At 37.2% G+C, this 17,114-nt stretch overlaps 2 protein-coding genes across 2 annotated transcripts; both read right to left on the bottom strand.

The window, feature by feature from the left end:
• Positions 1-1,332: 1,332 nt before the first annotated feature.
• Positions 1,333-4,924, bottom strand: LOC143353692 (esterase E4-like). Its single transcript, XM_076787199.1, has 7 exons — positions 4,627-4,924; positions 4,346-4,484; positions 3,351-3,687; positions 2,555-2,917; positions 2,191-2,360; positions 1,626-1,924; positions 1,333-1,528 (listed from the first exon to the last, which is right to left on the bottom strand). The coding sequence occupies exons 1-7, from the start codon at positions 4,893-4,895 to the stop codon at positions 1,363-1,365; spliced, it is 1,743 nt and encodes a 580-aa protein (XP_076643314.1). The 5' UTR covers positions 4,896-4,924; the 3' UTR covers positions 1,333-1,362.
• A 1,460-nt stretch (positions 4,925-6,384) lies between these two features.
• On the bottom strand, positions 6,385-12,291 carry LOC143353693 (juvenile hormone esterase-like). The gene is made up of 7 exons (XM_076787200.1): positions 12,045-12,291; positions 10,830-10,968; positions 9,957-10,293; positions 9,067-9,432; positions 8,563-8,732; positions 7,331-7,650; positions 6,385-7,214 (listed from the first exon to the last, which is right to left on the bottom strand). Exons 1-7 carry the CDS (start codon positions 12,221-12,223, stop codon positions 7,043-7,045), a joined length of 1,683 nt encoding a protein of 560 aa, XP_076643315.1. The 5' UTR covers positions 12,224-12,291; the 3' UTR covers positions 6,385-7,042.
• Between the last annotated feature and the right edge of the window lie 4,823 nt (positions 12,292-17,114).

The following is a 17,114-nucleotide window of genomic DNA, read 5'->3' on the forward strand; positions in this document are numbered from 1 at the left end:
CCCGCGAGGGTGAGGAGGGCTGCACCTCACGCGAGACTAAAAACTCAGACGGTGTTCCAGAAGATTCCTCAAACTCGAGTCTGCAGTGTGGACAAAGTAGCTTCAGTAAGTTTAAGGCGTAGTAGATGTATAAGAATGTAATCTATAATTTAATTGTATCGTGACGAGCTACTTGTAGCAGATTCTCTAATTATTCTTAACATATCGTAGTTTAAACCGTAGATAGCTATAATTTGTAAGTATTTGACGTTCTTGCAAACCAAGATGAACCACGACACTACAATGTATCCATTAAATATTTTTCCCTAAAACCTTTCCAGTAAGGAGACGAGGATGAGAATATACAAAGAAATAAACATTTCGATCAATCTGCATCTTTAGATTTGGGATTGGAACGAAATTTTTTAGTGTTTCTAAATTAAATGTTACAAATAAAATCAACATATTGATTCTTAGATTTATTTAATAACGTATTTTCCATAGTGTTCTGTAACTAAAACCTGAATACGTTGATCCAATCCAAAATCTACAGTCACGGAAGTCTTATCCCCACAGCGACAATACGGAGTACTTCAAGGTTTTCTTTTGCGTGACCTGACTTTTGGAACCTCTAGAGGTAGATCTCATTCTTATGCGAGTACCAGCGAAGTGGTTGGACGTCTGCAGAACTGATGGGAGTCTACTAAGACGATCTACAAGGCATCGCGAGCGTCGCATAGAGTGGAGAATGATGAAAGACTTCCGAAGAAATGCAGCTGCTGACCGTTGAATCACAGCGGAATTGAAAGTTCCGAATCTTGCGCAGGTGCAAAGAATTGCGCCCCATGTGTGATTCGAAGTTGAGGAACTGTGGCACAGAATGTCACGAAACCTTTCAAACTACAGCGAGAGAAAGATATTCTAAAGAACCGAAACTAAATAGAAATATAGTTTTCCTTTTAATAATCTTAACATCCTTACATGCTTCCACTGTTTTCGCAGTTTTGTATTTCATTTGTCCATTTCTCTCATAATTGCATAAAATTCGCAGACCAGTGATAAAAAACTATATTATAACGTGGTCACTATAATGATGATACTTTCAAATACGCTTCAACTTATACTTTGCTTTTAGATTGCACAACAATGAATAAATTTCGGTGGACACTCATCATGGACAATTGTCGACACTCATATCCATTTAGAGTCACCCACTTTGTAAAACATAATAAATAGTCTGCAGATTTTTGTGCAAATTAAAAATTCTCTGCACTAATTGCATGACACAGAAGTTACATAGATGTTTATTTTGGTTTTAAATACAGTCCATTCTTTTTATATTTCCCCTTTTATTACCATTTATTAGTGCTACAATTATGAACATTAAATGTAATAATACATACTGTGCATAAATCTCATTCGTTCCGCAAAGAATGAAGTTTGTAATGTTGTCGTGAAGTCAGAAATATTCCCTATTTGAAGAATGGTGCTGTTGTTTGAGTAAGGCTTCCACAATGACGGTTCTTTCAAGAGAATCGACGACGGCGCACTGAACATTATAAAGTATTGTTTGAATGTATTTTACACTTTTCAGTCTTGCTAATAATTTCATAAACGTATATATATTATTATGGAAGTTCGTGTACCTTGTGACAGCAAAAGACGTCCACAAGTCTACCATAAGATCGCTGATATTGCGATTAGACGAAGTCTGGTTTAAATGGTAATTTAAACTCATAGACGTCGAGTTCCGTGGAAACAAATAAATGAGATCGTCGTAATAACTGTAGTCCTTCGAATCAAATAATGTATTCGTAGTACCGCGATAGTTGAACAGGCACACATAAATTTCCCCTCCACAATGTTCTGTTACATATTTTATGTAGTACATCGAAGGATACAGCACGATTACGTCTGTCAAAAATTGTGAAATTCCGTGTAGAACCTGAGAAAAAGAATTTAGTGTAATTTGTTTTTATTCTGTCGCATGATTTCTTTCTAATACCAACTGGTTATAAACGTTTTGGATAATGGAAAATCATTAATAATATTCGGCAAACGAGACTGATATTATTGTGCAAATTATTTTTTCGCAGTGTCCTCTCAGAATACAAATTACTCAGTTTGACACTCGTAAAGAATTATTTTAGGAAAAGGATATTATATAACATTTATATTTCTTTATACAGAATATTATAAAATAAATGGTACCTCCTCTTTTTCTTTCGGTATTTCAGTCCCCAAATAAAATTTCTTTGCTTCGTTTGCTATGTAAGTGGTATTCTTACTCCTCAGAAAATAAATGTTTTGCAATATCTTTTCCATTGCAGATAATTGATCTCGTGCGAAGAAATTGTACGCAGTTTCATTGAGATTCGAACCTTGAACAGTATTCGAAATTTTTAAATGTGCCAGACTTACTTACCGTTCGTTTCTGATCATGCAAAATAAATTACGAGTGCACGAACGAAAACGAAATGTGACCTTCCACGTTTGAAGTATAATTGCGAATAGCTTCGATTTAATATTAGCATCGATTAACGTAATTTACGGAATACTAAGTTTTCCAACTAACTTCTCAGAATCGAGGACGCTTCATCCCGAACGAAACCCATCATAAATGGATTTCTCTTCAGCTCACATCTCTCTACCAAAGTTATAGGAGACTCTGTTAAAAATGCACCCATGGATTGTGGCTCCACTACTGGTCCCCATTCCATCTGCAATAGTTGTTGCAGATGCGTAAAAACCAATGAAGTTTTCATTAGTTTGATAGCAGACGAACGTCTCAGACAATTCACCAGCGAATACGAGTCGTTGGTAAAACAATTATTATTGCTGCCAAGCCTTTTTGCGGAATGAAAATATGAACGATCGAAACGAAATCCCGTCGATGGTATAGCAATTTCACTTTGCATGATGTACCGGTTGAACAAGTCTGTAAAAATAAGTAAATAACACTTATTCATCTATCTTTAAATGTAAATCTTAATTAAGTCATTTTAAAATTATTTTTAGCAGAATAGCGCCTGCAATGTTGCTAACGGTACGAAAAATACAAAAATATATTTTTTATTACATGTACGTTTGTCACATGTCGTCTACAACACTTAATTATTACATTATTGAGTATTACAATTAGACTGCGCGTCTTTATTTAAAACAAAAATTATCAACATATCTACATCTTTTATCTACATCTACATCTTTTTTAATAATGCAACAAGATGAATACAATGCGTCGATATTTTCACATGTTTTTGAAACTTTATGTAAATGATTAAAATTTACAAACTACTTATTACTATTTTCTCGTATTTCAGTTTTTATTAAGATATTGTTTGAAAGAACGAATGTAGAAACAGGCATACGTTTCGAGCTGTTCGAAATGGAGTGTAGATTAACGCACGTGGCGCCTGCGTTTTGACCCACCAACAATACTTCGTTACGATTGCCACCGAAAGCACGAATGTTTCTCCGGACCCATTTCAAAGCCAGAACCTGATCCTTTAACCCAAAATTGCCGGGAGCAGCTGCATCCCCAGTACTGAGAAATCCGAAAAGACCTAATCGGTAGTTCAGGGTTACAAGTAAAATATCTTTGTCCAGCAGATAGTCTGGTCCGTAAAGATGGCGGCTCGAGTTTCCGGTTAGGTATCCACCACCATGAATGAACACCAATACCGGTAGCAAGTTGGTCCTCTTTACCTTTCGATAAATAAACATTCTATCAACCTCATCGAATAATGCAGAACGTTTAACGCACTCGTGACAACACTCTTAGGATTTGACTATTACAATGATAACAAAAATTTAAAGAAAATATAAACTGGATACTTTCCGCGTTTCAATATTTATAGCAGAGCTGTTCAGTGTCTGCCCGTACGGGCAGCGATTTTCTTGCCATGGGCATACACAGAACGACGGGCAGGGCCACGCCCCTGCGGGCAAAAAGCCACGCCTCTGCGGGCAAAGCTGCATGTATTTGTCACACGCATTGTCACAGCTACGTGGCCATCTACGGCTGAGCTACGGTCTACCCCCACTCCGCTGGGTCACTCGCCTATAGCTTTGCTAGTGTCGCCAGATCAAGACTTGTTCCCCCACTCTAATTTCCCTTTCTACCACGCCATTCGCCTTGGCGAATCGCACTATAACGCGATTCGTCTCTATCGTGCATACTCCGGTACTGGCAGAGAGAAGTTAACTTCTCCTCAATTCGTGCTCTTTCCCCTCATCTGGCGACACTGAGCTTTGCCCGTAGCTGCGCCCACGGCACAGTAATTTGTAATTTGTAAATTATGAATTATATTCGAAATCGTCGTGGACCTGTTCTAATAAAATGTAGGATATAGTATTCATGTACCTTCGGAGTATAAATATTTAATGTTAAACAATTTTCGTTTCCTACAACATTGCCCTCGTGAAATTGTAAACATTGATAACCCTCTTTCTGCGCTTTTAGAGTTCCTCTCCATGCTCTCTTTGGAACAGGATTACGAAACCTTCGAACAACGAAACAGAACTTGTTATTTTTCACAATAATAGATCCACTATCCACAACAATTTAGTGTTCTTTTTAATGTTTTCCTACAAATTCACTTTCGCCTACTAATCACTGAACATCGGTCATATTCAGATAGCAACCTTAAGTTTTTCAGGGGTGCTTCCGCATAAGGAATTCCAAGAAAAGCAAAAATTTGTCGCCCGTTTCTCGTTCGTATTGTCGTTCCCAAAACGTGACCTTCACCAATCTTAACTTTCGGTTCGTCTAAGAAGAACCAAAAATTCACCACTGTGAGTATCGTTACGGCGATAAGTGTCAACGTTACCACGTTGAAAAGTAACGTTTTTTTATTGGTCAAAGTTTCCTCTTTGTGCGAGTTATTCCTGTACGACTTTAGACGGAAGCACATAATGCTCGTCGCACTTTTGCAATTCAAAGTAATCCACGTGTTTGAATGTTTCAAATTTCCCAAGAGTCGCGTTACTAGAGCCTGGCGTGACAGCCATTCCATGCGTAGTATCTGTCAACCTTGAAAAGTTATCATAATTTATATTTGCAGTTATCTAGCAAACAGCTTGACACGCATATTGTTAACTCTGCATTTCATTATTTAAGGAACTATAGTCTTCCTATGTTTTTGCTGTTCAATGAGACGTTCTCCTTATATAAACCATATACTGTGTTTGCTCTATATATGTCCCAAATGCCTAGCCGATAAATGTCCCAGAATTATCCCCACTGTCGCGGGGTATACCCCGTGAGGGGCCATGAACCGAGACTTCTAGAGCTTCGCTGTACTCTAGAGTTTCGGCGTGGATCAAATAATAGTATCTCCTGGCCGATATATGTCCCTAGCTAGACCCGTGTTTTGGACAAATATCGAGTAAACACTGTAAATGGTGGGAATTTCATTAAGCGAGGTATACAGGTGTTAACAGATGTAAAGAGGTGTCAACTGGAGTAAGTTTCGCTAGTTCATTTATCCAAACTAGTTGAAATACTCGTCTTACTTAAATTTTATAAACTACAGCTCTGTTATTCGCTACGCCACGGATAAATTCTATTTATTGATAGTTTTTAGAGTAGATGATTTCAAATTTGAATAATATATGAAATGTGTAATGAAAATAGTTGTAATTATTTTATTTGTTATTTTTCAGTACATGGATGTAAACAAGAACCATTTGTGTTTACATAATACTCTTAGCATACACAATATCTTGAAATAAAAATTTTTAAATTACAAGAATCTTTTATAAGAATTTGTCAAAGAGCTTAGATTAATATTGGAAGCAAATCCTATTGCACTTGATCGATCCGAGAACAACTGTTTTCGCAACTTACGCAACATTCGATCTTGGAAGTGCAAGGTGGATTTTATTTCCAAGCTTTTTCCAGAACTCTCGCAGTTGATACTTCGGTAACTGCGCGTTGAGCCGTTTCTCTATGTTGTGCAGGTGTCACCGCACCTGCTGAATGAAAATCTGCCAGTCCGATTATGATTATTGTCTGAGATAATATTTGAGAACAGTGTAATCTCATGAAGACACGGAAAGTCTGTCACTAAGAAGTAATACAGTAAAAAAATTTATTGTAGAAATTTATTCACAATATTTATTATTAGACTTCGGATTTTATCCATTTGTAACATTTTTGGCCTCAACATTGCAAAATATTCAAGAATGTGTAATAAGATCTTTAGAACACAATAGAAAGACAAGGCACAAATTTGGACTTGTTTGCAACTTTTATAAGTTTATCTATAAAAATAACCTTGTATTTCACTGTTCTATCTCTGTCCGAATTTCTGAGCAATATTCGACTACCATTATATTGCACGTTGTAAGCACACCTATGTATGCGCATGTGGATGAATAAGGTAATGTAAAATCCATGTATTAGTTGCATTTCATTTATTGCTACTATAACAATTTGTAACATACACCACAAGATAAGTTGTACAATATTATACTTACTATCATACTTATATTGTAACACAAAGGTCCCTTTTTCGAAGCGCTATTTTTCTCAAAACTTACGTTTAGGGGAAGATGCTTGAATAGCCCAAGTCTTGACAAATGTTGTTAGGGGCACGAGCCTGAAGAACTTTTCCCTAGACATTGTACAATTTCCATTTTAAAGCGTATCTGCACTCCCTCTCTTGAAAACCTAACCTAGATTTAACGAGCTTATGTTCTTCAGCTATAGAAAGAGTTAGGTTCCTATCCTAATACTTTTTGAGTCCCTAAAGACCACGAATATTAAGGGGTTACATTGTAATTTTCTGTGGTTTCTAAATGACAAAAATTTTCAAAATTACGAATCTAACGAACAGCCCGAAGTAAAAAATATTCTTCTACTCACGAAGGTCTTGGCTGTTGGATATCTAAGTTAATACATTTATTTGTATAGGGAAAAGTTATTGAAACTGTCAAGTTCTACGATATATCCAAAAAAGGACGCAGTGAGCCAAACAAGAAAATAAATGGTATTTTAACTGGGGACACGTTCTGTTTATCGTGTCATCAGAAAGTAGAAGCCGGGAGGACTATTTGATTAGTCCAAGCAGTATTGGGGTATATTTTCGAACCACCAATCAACTCTACTCGAATATTTGGTTTCTACAGACACAGTGGTGCTAACACCATTTCCTATCTTAAGATGGTCGGTAGTGTTCCTTTGTGGCTGCCACAGATGAGGATTTTTCAATTTGCTCGAAATTGGTACGCTGCAATAAAAATGTCATTAATCCTTCGTGCAGGAATAACGCAGCGAGTTATTCGATTTTTATACGAATCTCCATAACTACAAGTACAGTACATGAGTATAGTCATTGTTTCGTACCTGGCATTAACGAAACTGGTCCACAGGTCAATGAAAATGTCAACGATTTCATAATCCTTTCTTGTCCGGTTTAGGTGGGCAAACTGGGGGCCTATATCCGCTCCTGATGTCGGGAATTCGGAGTATATATCAGAACCATGACCAACGCCAGTCTTGCCCAATTCGCCAGGAAACGACAAGGTGGCAGTGATGGTTCCGTGATAGTCGAACTGATAAACGTACGACCTATTCGGTTCAATTTTTTTCAAGTACTCCAAAAATTGACGCAACGTGTACTCGTAGAACAAGTCTGACGCAAGATCCGTGAATCTTTGGATCAACTGAAATCAGAGCAGAGAAATAGTATTTAAGACAATTGCCATTAATAAGAGGAAATATTCTACAGGGTGTTCCAAAAATGTTGTGCATCCTTGAAAGGGCCGATTCCTGAGATGATTTGAAGTAACTTTGTTCTTTGCGAAAATCTTCTCCACGGCTTCGTTTACCAGTTACTAACGAAGTACATGGACCAATCAGAGCGCGGCTACAGCGGAGGGATTTCGGATCGGCCAATGCCAACGCCACGCTCAGCGGGACCACTCGCCTAGTCGCAATCCACCCGCTATAGCCGAGATCTGATTGGTCTCTGTTTTTCGTTAATAACTGGTGAACGAAGCCGCGGAGAACATTTTCGCCAAGGAGAAAGTATGTGTCCTTGAGAAATTGCTGAATCTAACTAAAAATAATATAAAAATACTCTTAAACTCCACGAATATTTTTACTGTTTTGCATAAAATCAAATTGTACATGTTGTTCACGTCAAGATTTCAGTTTCACTCTAGTCATGAAATTACGTAGAATCATTACGCTCTTATAGCATACGAAAACAATATAATATTTTAAAAATATGATATAAATTGCGAGAAAATGCAATACAGTAAAGTAAATATAATACAGTTTGTTTTGTTTAAATGTTTGTATTAACATTTTGTATATTGCTCTCCAATTTATTAATCACATTCTGTGAGCAAAGAATCGCATGATAACATTTGCATATAAATTATATGATTGTATTTTTACTTATCGTTAGTAAATGTTGGCACAGATACGACAAAATTCTCAGCTATTTTAGCTGCCATTCTTTCTTCGCTATAGAGCAGTGAGCTTGTATTTTATAGGTACTCGACACTTCCTCAATGGTGTCGAGCACGAATGTCGCATAATCTTATTACATTGCTCCCACATGTACTTACAGCTTCCTTGGAATCCGGTGTTTGGACACCGATGTAGTGGTTCTTCGCTTTTATGGCTATGGACGTGAGATTCGTTCCTTCTAATGGTGTATAGTATTCTAAAAATTGTTTTATCACAGAGACCGGGTCTTTTTTACAAAGTTCGTATACTTTCGGAACCTTCAGCATTCCTGAAAAATCAAACGTCCAGTCACTGATACTCCGTTATACCAAGCTGTGCAATTCAAATATTATAAATACAGTGTTCTCTCGATATATGTCAACAACACGCTTCTTGCCAGCGACATATATCGTCCAGAAGATACTATTATTCTTTGATCCATGTGAACGTCGTACCCATATTATGGTTACAATCCTCGGCGTCCGAGGCCTCTCGATCTTCGAGGCCCCTCATGGAGTATACCCCGCGGTAGTGGGGATAGTTCTGCGACTTTTATCAGCCAAGTATTTGCGACATATATCGAGAGAAGACTGTAATCAGTTTAGTAGCTCTGCGGGTCTTACTTTCGGAGAAGAATGTTCCTTCGTCCTTTACAGTCCCGATTATCAATGGACCGTGTTTCCATTTATTCTGTTGTATCAATTCCTCGGGTGATTCGGTTATGATGGCGCCGGGTAGTTTCGGTTCCTTCGTGGGCCTCCATGTTCTGTACGCTGCTACATCGATGTCATTGAAAACCTTGAACTGTAACTTTGTTATTTCCGTATCCTTCACCTTTCGAAGACAGTCGATCATCTTGTGAGAGTCATTTGTTGGACATTTGAGAAGTTCTGCAAGCTTTTTGCCTTTCTCATGGTAAGATGGACCTTCTGTGACTAGGCGCAGGCTAAGAGGGCATCCACTTTGAATGATAACACGTTTGAATAAGTCTGTAACGAAATATATACACCATTTTATTACGCCATTTAAAGGGACATTTTTCTGCGCAATAGGTTTTGCAAAATTGCGTGTTCGAAAGTTTTATCGATCCTCTCAATACAAAATGGCAGAGAACTATGTTCATACATTCCTGATTTCTGCTTTTTATCGATGATGTTGTTTGTATCGATAGTAACGATAGAAAAATAACTGTTGGTGAGTAATGCTTTTTACAAGCCAATTTTTTATTATTCCTTTTCATATTTAAGAACATTGCTCTTAATGGAAAAATGTTATTGATATATTTCTCGTGTGATTTTTTAGCACGAAAACTGTTCTATAAAAGACAGGTTGACGACAGGTCTATCGGTGTAACAGATAAGTATAAGATCGGTGTAATAGACAAATGTCTATTTTAAAATAAAATCTTTCGGATTGGAATACGTTTCGAGTTGCTGGAGTATTAATAAGTTAAATATCAGGGATGGGATTGAGCAGCGAATAACGGTTATACGAATAAAATCGAGGTACTTACTCTGTGTTTGAGATGAGAGGGCATGCAAGCTAACGCTGTCAGCACCGGTACTTTGTCCGAATAGAGTTATTTCCTCCGGGTCTCCGCCGAAATGCCGAATATTATCTTTCACCCATTTAAGTGCCAATGCTTGATCCTTGATGCCGAAGTTTCCGGGCGCTGCGGCATCCCCGGTGCTCAAGAATCCCAAAACGCCCAACCGGTAGTTGCAAACCACCAACACAACATCCTTATCGAGTATAAATTCTGGTCCAGCGAAGATGATGCTGTCATTTCTTATTACAAAGCCGCTACCGTGTAGGAACAGCATTACAGGGTATAAAGTTTTCGGATTAGCCTGAAACAGATAAAAAAAAAAACGTATGAAATAGAATTGAACGAGCTCTCTTTTGTGACAAGTGCACCAAACGATTTTTTTTTTTTACATAAGTCAAAAGTATTTATACGTCTCAAAAAAGTTCACTGCTATATTTGCCAATAGTTTTCTGGAAAATAAGTCGTTTAATTTTCGTAGTTGCTGCACAAGAATCATCCTGTACACGTTTGCTATCGTCACACAGTGTTGCCAGATCAGGGGAACTGCCTCGAATTGAGGGGAATACAGTTACCCCCTCTCTGCCAGTACCGGGTTAGTCACGTGACCGGGTCGTGGCGGAAGCGTGGGGGAATTGCGTCGTGAAGGGGGGAGGGTAAGAGTGGGAGACACTTATCCGAGCATGCATTCCTGAATCTGGCATCGCACAGAGCCCAGACAAAATGGCGTCTTGCCGGCCCTAACATTCCCGTTAGGAGTGGCATTACGATTTTTGTAATTCGACACGACTCATGGAACTCAACAGTTTTTTTTTTTAAATGGTAAAGTTTATTACATACCTGAGGAGTGTAAACGTTCAGGTGCAAACAGTCCTCACTGCCATGTACGTCATCATCCTGCAACTGCAAGCATTCACTGCCGTCATGATCTGCCGTGAGGACGTGATCCCATGGCTTTTTCGGCACTGGATTACTGAATCTTTAAGCGCAATGTTTTCATTATTAGACCACCGATTAAGGAAGTTAATTCATGAAGATGAGAAGGTCAATTGCTGTTTGCATAAAATATATGGTGTATTTTATGTAAATAAAATAAAAGATTTTAAATTAAGAAATTCAATTTTAATTATTGTAACACAAAATACGCAAAACCGTTTCATTTTGCCAGCAGTGATAAATTCAGTGTTGAAACACAATAGAAGTGTATACACTGTGGTAGTTGACGATGCTCAATGAAAGAAGGCTAGAATGCTGTTGAGCGTAACTCTGTTTTCAACACGTTCGTGTCGCGCACGGTTTATGTGACTAGTTATTGATGCCGCGTCTGTCATTGATGGACCATGCGACACGGTACGCGTTAACCTTCGGCGAACGATGCACGAGTGTATGGATTCGAATATTTCAGTCTCCGTTTGCAACTTGCTGTAAACGAAACTTATTCTACCGACAGGAGTACATTGGGTTATTCCAAGCGAAACCGGACACTTTTCGGTGTAGTCTCTCGGATTAGGTTGAAATTCGTATACGTTGTAGTCTTCAGTGATGTATCAGTGGATCTTAAAGGATTTTTCGGTTTTTTGAAAATTGTTGGTGTGACAGACTTGTGAAATAAAGTGTCAAACTTTTATCTTTAAACTATAACGACTGAACTAACAAACCGATGAAAATGATGTTTCAGATGCTTATAGTGAAAACATAAGGGTGTCTAATGAAAATTATTTCAGTTGAAAAACTATTTCTTTTGCATTTGTTTCGAACAAATTCAAAAATGTTTTATTTTCTTTGTGGATAACCCGAGGATTAAATTTAGTCACTAACACTAGGTTTACGGAGTATTAAAAGCGACTATTTTGCATTACGTTATGAAAATATCAAGAACGTACTACCCTCATGTTTAGCAATATTTTTAAAATAATCTATAGCCGAAGAAATAAATTTGATGAATAATTTCTCATGTATGCATCCTTAGAATCTTAATAATTTTAAATTAAAAATATTAGAACCCGTCATTTTGACGGGTCCGGTAAACCTAGTGTTGAAAATAGTAGTACGAACCTTAATCCTCCAACGGGTGGCTCTGCGTACGGTATACCCCTAAACGCCTCAAATCGTCTACCGGACCTCGACTCTAATTTCCTTCCTTTTATAAGCCCTAACGGCGTTTGTACCACACATGTAGCGAGAATATTCGCGACGCACAAGCCAACGATAAATAGAAACGTAAATTGCTTCATTTTGAAGATCTCGGAACCTGTAGCTCGCAGTTACAAGTTCGGTTCGAAAGTAACGAAAACACATTGTGGTCCGGCTCATATATACCAATAGACGACCTCGAGAAGAAATATTTTACATAAATTAAAACTATTTAAATTACCGCTTGGTCGCTGCATATTTCGGTATTTAAAAGAACTTAGATAATGTCTGACAAAGGACAATTCGTAAGTACAGCGAAGAAAAACATGTGGCGATAACTTAAAAGAAATAGACGAAAACGGAAACAGTGACAATTATGTAGCACAATATTTATTTAAATGACAGCGATAGCAATAATTTACATAAATGGTTATAATAATGACCGTTTAAATCATAATGCATTTGACAGAAACAAAATGGACTGATAATATTCGATGAACCTACGACTCTATCGAAACCCAAAAGGGACACGAAGAAGAATCACTTACAACTCGAAGAACGCAACAAAAAATCAACGAACCGATCCAGTCATCTAGATTATCATGCAATTATTTGTATACGTTGTTTGTTTGCTTCGTGTTCGATCATTGGTAAAAATCTAAACCCGAAAATACTGTTTTTACTCCTTCTCGAATGTGATTGGTCGAATCATATTTAATTAATTCCGTTTGAAGTGTTCATCAGGAGTATAAATCGTTACTATACGCCGAGATGTGAAAATACTGGATAGGAAAATAATTTGTATATATAACAAATTTGTTCGAAATATCGTGTTCACGGTAGGCTGAACCTGCACCAATAAAAAATGAATGCTCGCACCTGATTGGTCGGATCATTGTTCCGGAACGATCACTGGAGCGGAAACGGGGGTATATATACCACAATTTTTCAAGGGTGCTCCATTCGACGTTCTGACTTAAGAGCGACAACATGGAGTACTTCAGGTCTTTCCTTCGTGCGCTAGGACTGCTGGAACCTGCCAAGGTGGATTTCATTTCTGAACTACCGCCGGAGGTATCGCAGTTGGTTCTACGCAAGTTGGATCCTAAGTCTCTGCTTTGCGCGGCTCAAGTGTCACGGAAGTGGTTGGATGTCTGCAGGGCTGATCCACAGCTTAGACGAACCGCGAGACACTATGAGCAACGCACAATGCGGAGAAGAAATGAACGATTTCCAGGGTATGCTGTTGATGAGTCCAGAGTGGCAGTGCAGATCGAGATGCCGGTTCCCGCGAGGGTGAGAAGGGCTGCACCTCACGCGAGACTAAAAACTCAGACGGTGTTCCAGAAGATTCCTCAAACTCGAGTCTGCAGTGTGGACAAAGTAGCTTCAGTAAGTTTAAGGCGTAGTAGATGTATAAGAATGTAATCTATAATTCAATTGTATCGTGACGAGCTACTTGTAGCAGATTCTCTAATTATTCTTAACATATCGTAGTTTAAACCGTAGATAGCTATAATTTGTAAGTATTTGACGTTCTTGCAAGCCAAGATGAACCACGACACTACAATTTATCCATTAAATATTTTTCCCTAAAACCTTTCCAGTAAGGAGACAAGGAAAAGAATTGACAAAAAAATAAACATTTCGATCAATCTGCATCTTTAGATTTGGGATTGGAACGAAATTTGTTAGTGTTTCTAAATTAAATGTTAAAAATAAAATGAAGATATTTATTCTTAGATTTATTTAATAAAGTTCACAGCATATTTTCAGTGTACAAAGTCATTTACCAACATTGTTAGAATCAACTACGGCTACGTATATGCAGAATAAAAATTACCTGCATTAATTTTAAAATATTAAAGTAAATGCATAAAATCCGTAATCTAACAATTACAAACAATAAAATAAGTATTCGAAACATATTACTTCCTATTATTTTGTTATTCTATTTATATCGTGCAAAACGAAAAATTTGTATCTTCTCGTCCGAACTACACGTTCAAGTTATTATAACTTATCTGTTAACCTTTTAACTGAATGACTATTCATGGGCATTGAGGGAGACCGAAGAGAGACGTTTTAACAAACTAAATTGTTGTAACAAAATTTTGAGTAGAAAGTAATTTATACAAAGATATTGTGACAGAATAAAGTGAAAAAATTATTTGTTGAATTTAGAAGAAAATAAAAAATTGCTGTGGGTGATAGTAAACACGAATGACGAATGAACTGGTCATATCTAATTAAGAGTTTCAAGAAAATAATAGCGTTTGAACCAATTTAGTTTATTTGCCAAAACAAGTACAGTCAGTGTACAAAGTATTCGTTCCATCGAAATCGATCAAGGTTGCTATCAAATATAATTGTTCGAAAATAGCAAAAATTGTAAGAAACTGCGATTTAAACCGTAAATTCAAAGAATTTCAGTGAAACTTTGTGCACACATGTAACTTACTAAGATCTACAAAAGGGACTTTTTAAATTTTCGTTACAGACACAGATTGAAAAACTTAAAAATCGTGAGCTCTACTTTTTTTCTTTCTTTCTCTACCCTACTTTACTTTTAAAAATTATTTACGTAGTACTTAGTAAATTAATCATTCCAACATCTCCGAAATAATTCAAACCGTTCGGTGCAGTTTTAAAAAAGTTATATGCTTTCAAAGAGTGTACGAATACTTTGTACACCGACTGCAAGTACTATTCGATTGAACGGTCATAGGAAAACAATTTCGATTCTAGTATGAATGAATACGATTGATATAGAATGTAAGATCACAATTTTATAGAAAAAACTCTGAAAATTTGAATTATATTTAGGACAATCACACAGTCAATAAATGACTGAAAATTATTCGCCAGAGACTGTATTCGTATAATTTACGATTACGGAACCAAAGAAAATAACACACCCAACGAATATCCAGTTAAAATTTGAATGATTGAATATCCTATTCTGTCGTCTATTGTTTTACAAGAAATATCAAGAGAAGCTATTATCTGAATTACATTGTCAAGATCTATTTAGCCGAGCTCGACCGTGATTGGCCGGATCAATGATCCGGAATGTGCGTTCAAGCGTGACGAGGTTAGGGTTATATAAACCCTAATTTCGGAAGGGTGAATCATTCGAGGCTTTGTTTCGGCTGCAGCAACATGGAGTATTTCAGGTGTTTCCTTCGCGTGATTGGACTGCTCGAACCTGCAAAGGTGGATTTCATTTCCGAACTGCCGCCAGAGGTATCGCAGCTGATTCTCCGCAAGTTAGACCCTAAGTCTCTGTTCTGCGCTGCTCAAGTGTCACGGAAATGGTTGAATGTCTGCAGAGCTGATCCGAACCTGAGACGCACCGCGAGGCATTACAAGCGACGTGTTGAGAGGAGGACTTGGAGGGAACGTTCTCCAAGACGAGGCGATGCTGAACCCGGATTGACAATTCCGAGGAAACTGCCGAATCCCGCGCAGGTGCAAAAAATTGCACCTCGTGCGAAGTTCGAAGCTGACGCTGTGTTTCGGAAAGTTTCTCGAAATCTTCCGAACTTCAACGTGAGCAAGGCACCTTCTTCGAGACCCAATAAATGTATTAGAATATAGTAATAACTTAAATTATAAATTATTATAACCATAAATTATTAGTTATAAATTTTACGTATTAATAAATTTGATCTTGACGCGCTTCTCAAAGCGACCCCATCTAGTACGACCTTTGACTTGACGAGTTAACTCGTCATTCGTGTTTGTTGTTAGCAGACTGCGGATTTAATGCATTTATGACAAAATGAATAGCTGTAACCTAAAACAGTAAAAAGATTAAAAGAGTTTAACAATGTTGATATACTATTTTTAACATATAAAAATTATTAATGAGCAAAATTAATTTTTACTTAACTCCTATAGATTGCAATTGATGTATACAAATTTTATTTTGCACAAGGATCCGCACTCTAGTTATTAGCATTTAGAAAATTTCCTTCTTCATTCATCGAATAATTCCTTCACTTACAATTAGTATTAAATAAGTATAAATAATGTACTAACCGTACCAAGACCGGTCGAACGACAAGTTTTGCATTTTTTATAAGCATTGAAATTACAAAGATGCTTCTAATAGAAATTATCTAATTATCCACGTTCAAGCAATTTATAAAACTTGATAGAAATCTAAAGAAATTCGATCTTATAATTTTCACGAAGTAACGCATAGTCATATTTTATTCACATTAATTATGATAAACCGTTCGTTATCTCAATTTTGTCTTCCGGTGCGTCTCCGTAAGCATGCATAATTGAAAAGCCGCTCGGTTATGGCAACTAATACGGTATCTATTATTCATAGATATTATCCGTAAATAGGTGTTGCGTCCTAAGTCCTAATCCTGGAGGTCAAGATTAACAATTGAAATGACACTGTGCCAATTAGTAATTTGCAGTAGTGTATTCGACTACAATTTCTGTTAGATTTTACGGAGCACTTCGAATCGCCGTTAAATAGTTGTTAATATCTGTAGCGTATAAGCTGCTCCTGTTAGTGCAAAATAACACGAATTAGTTTAGAAATTTCGTTGTTTTAGCGATGGTTATTATACACACAAGTCGGTGGTTGTTTTGAAAGGGATTAGGAGGGACAGCACGCTGTGCATACTTTACAAACTCCGCGCATACTGACCAGTTCGCAGTAACTTAAAGCTTATAACTCCCTCGATCGAACTCTATTTAATTGCATCCGGTATTCCTAAACCGCTATGAGAATATCCTCTCAACGATCTCCTCGCGCGCATCTTTCCGTGATATCCAATCCTTCGGAAAGACCAATAACCTGCTTAACATAATTGTTAAAAACAATTTGCTCTGCACTTTAACGGAATTTGTTTATAATCCCTTTTTACACCCGTTTTTACATCAATAAATTTTTACATAGATTCCTAACACGTCTTATTTGCTTTTCCATGATTTTTTACAAATAAAATTAACCCTTTCGTTACGTCA

Source organism: Halictus rubicundus, chromosome 4 (assembly GCF_050948215.1).
Source record: "Halictus rubicundus isolate RS-2024b chromosome 4, iyHalRubi1_principal, whole genome shotgun sequence".
Classification (NCBI taxonomy): Eukaryota; Metazoa; Arthropoda; class Insecta; order Hymenoptera; family Halictidae; genus Halictus; species Halictus rubicundus.

What these genes read in the sequence shown, in the direction of transcription:
- LOC143353692 (XM_076787199.1), bottom strand. Translation starts at nt 4,895, where the DNA reads ATGTGCTTCCGTCTAAAGTCGTACAGGAATAACTCGCACAAAGAGGAA. An exon ending in TAAATATTTATACTCCGAAG is followed by an intron (nt 3,688 to 4,345) that starts GTACATGAATAC and finishes ATTTATCGAAAG; the next exon opens with GTAAAGAGGACCAACTTGCT. An exon ending in TACCGAAAGAAAAAGAGGAG is followed by an intron (nt 1,925 to 2,190) that starts GTACCATTTATT and finishes TCTTTTTCTCAG; the next exon opens with GTTCTACACGGAATTTCACA.
- LOC143353693 (XM_076787200.1), bottom strand. Translation starts at nt 12,223, where the DNA reads ATGAAGCAATTTACGTTTCTATTTATCGTTGGCTTGTGCGTCGCGAAT. An exon ending in TGAACGTTTACACTCCTCAG is followed by an intron (nt 10,294 to 10,829) that starts GTATGTAATAAA and finishes TATCTGTTTCAG; the next exon opens with GCTAATCCGAAAACTTTATA. An exon ending in CCTCTCATCTCAAACACAGA is followed by an intron (nt 9,433 to 9,956) that starts GTAAGTACCTCG and finishes ATTTCGTTACAG; the next exon opens with ACTTATTCAAACGTGTTATC.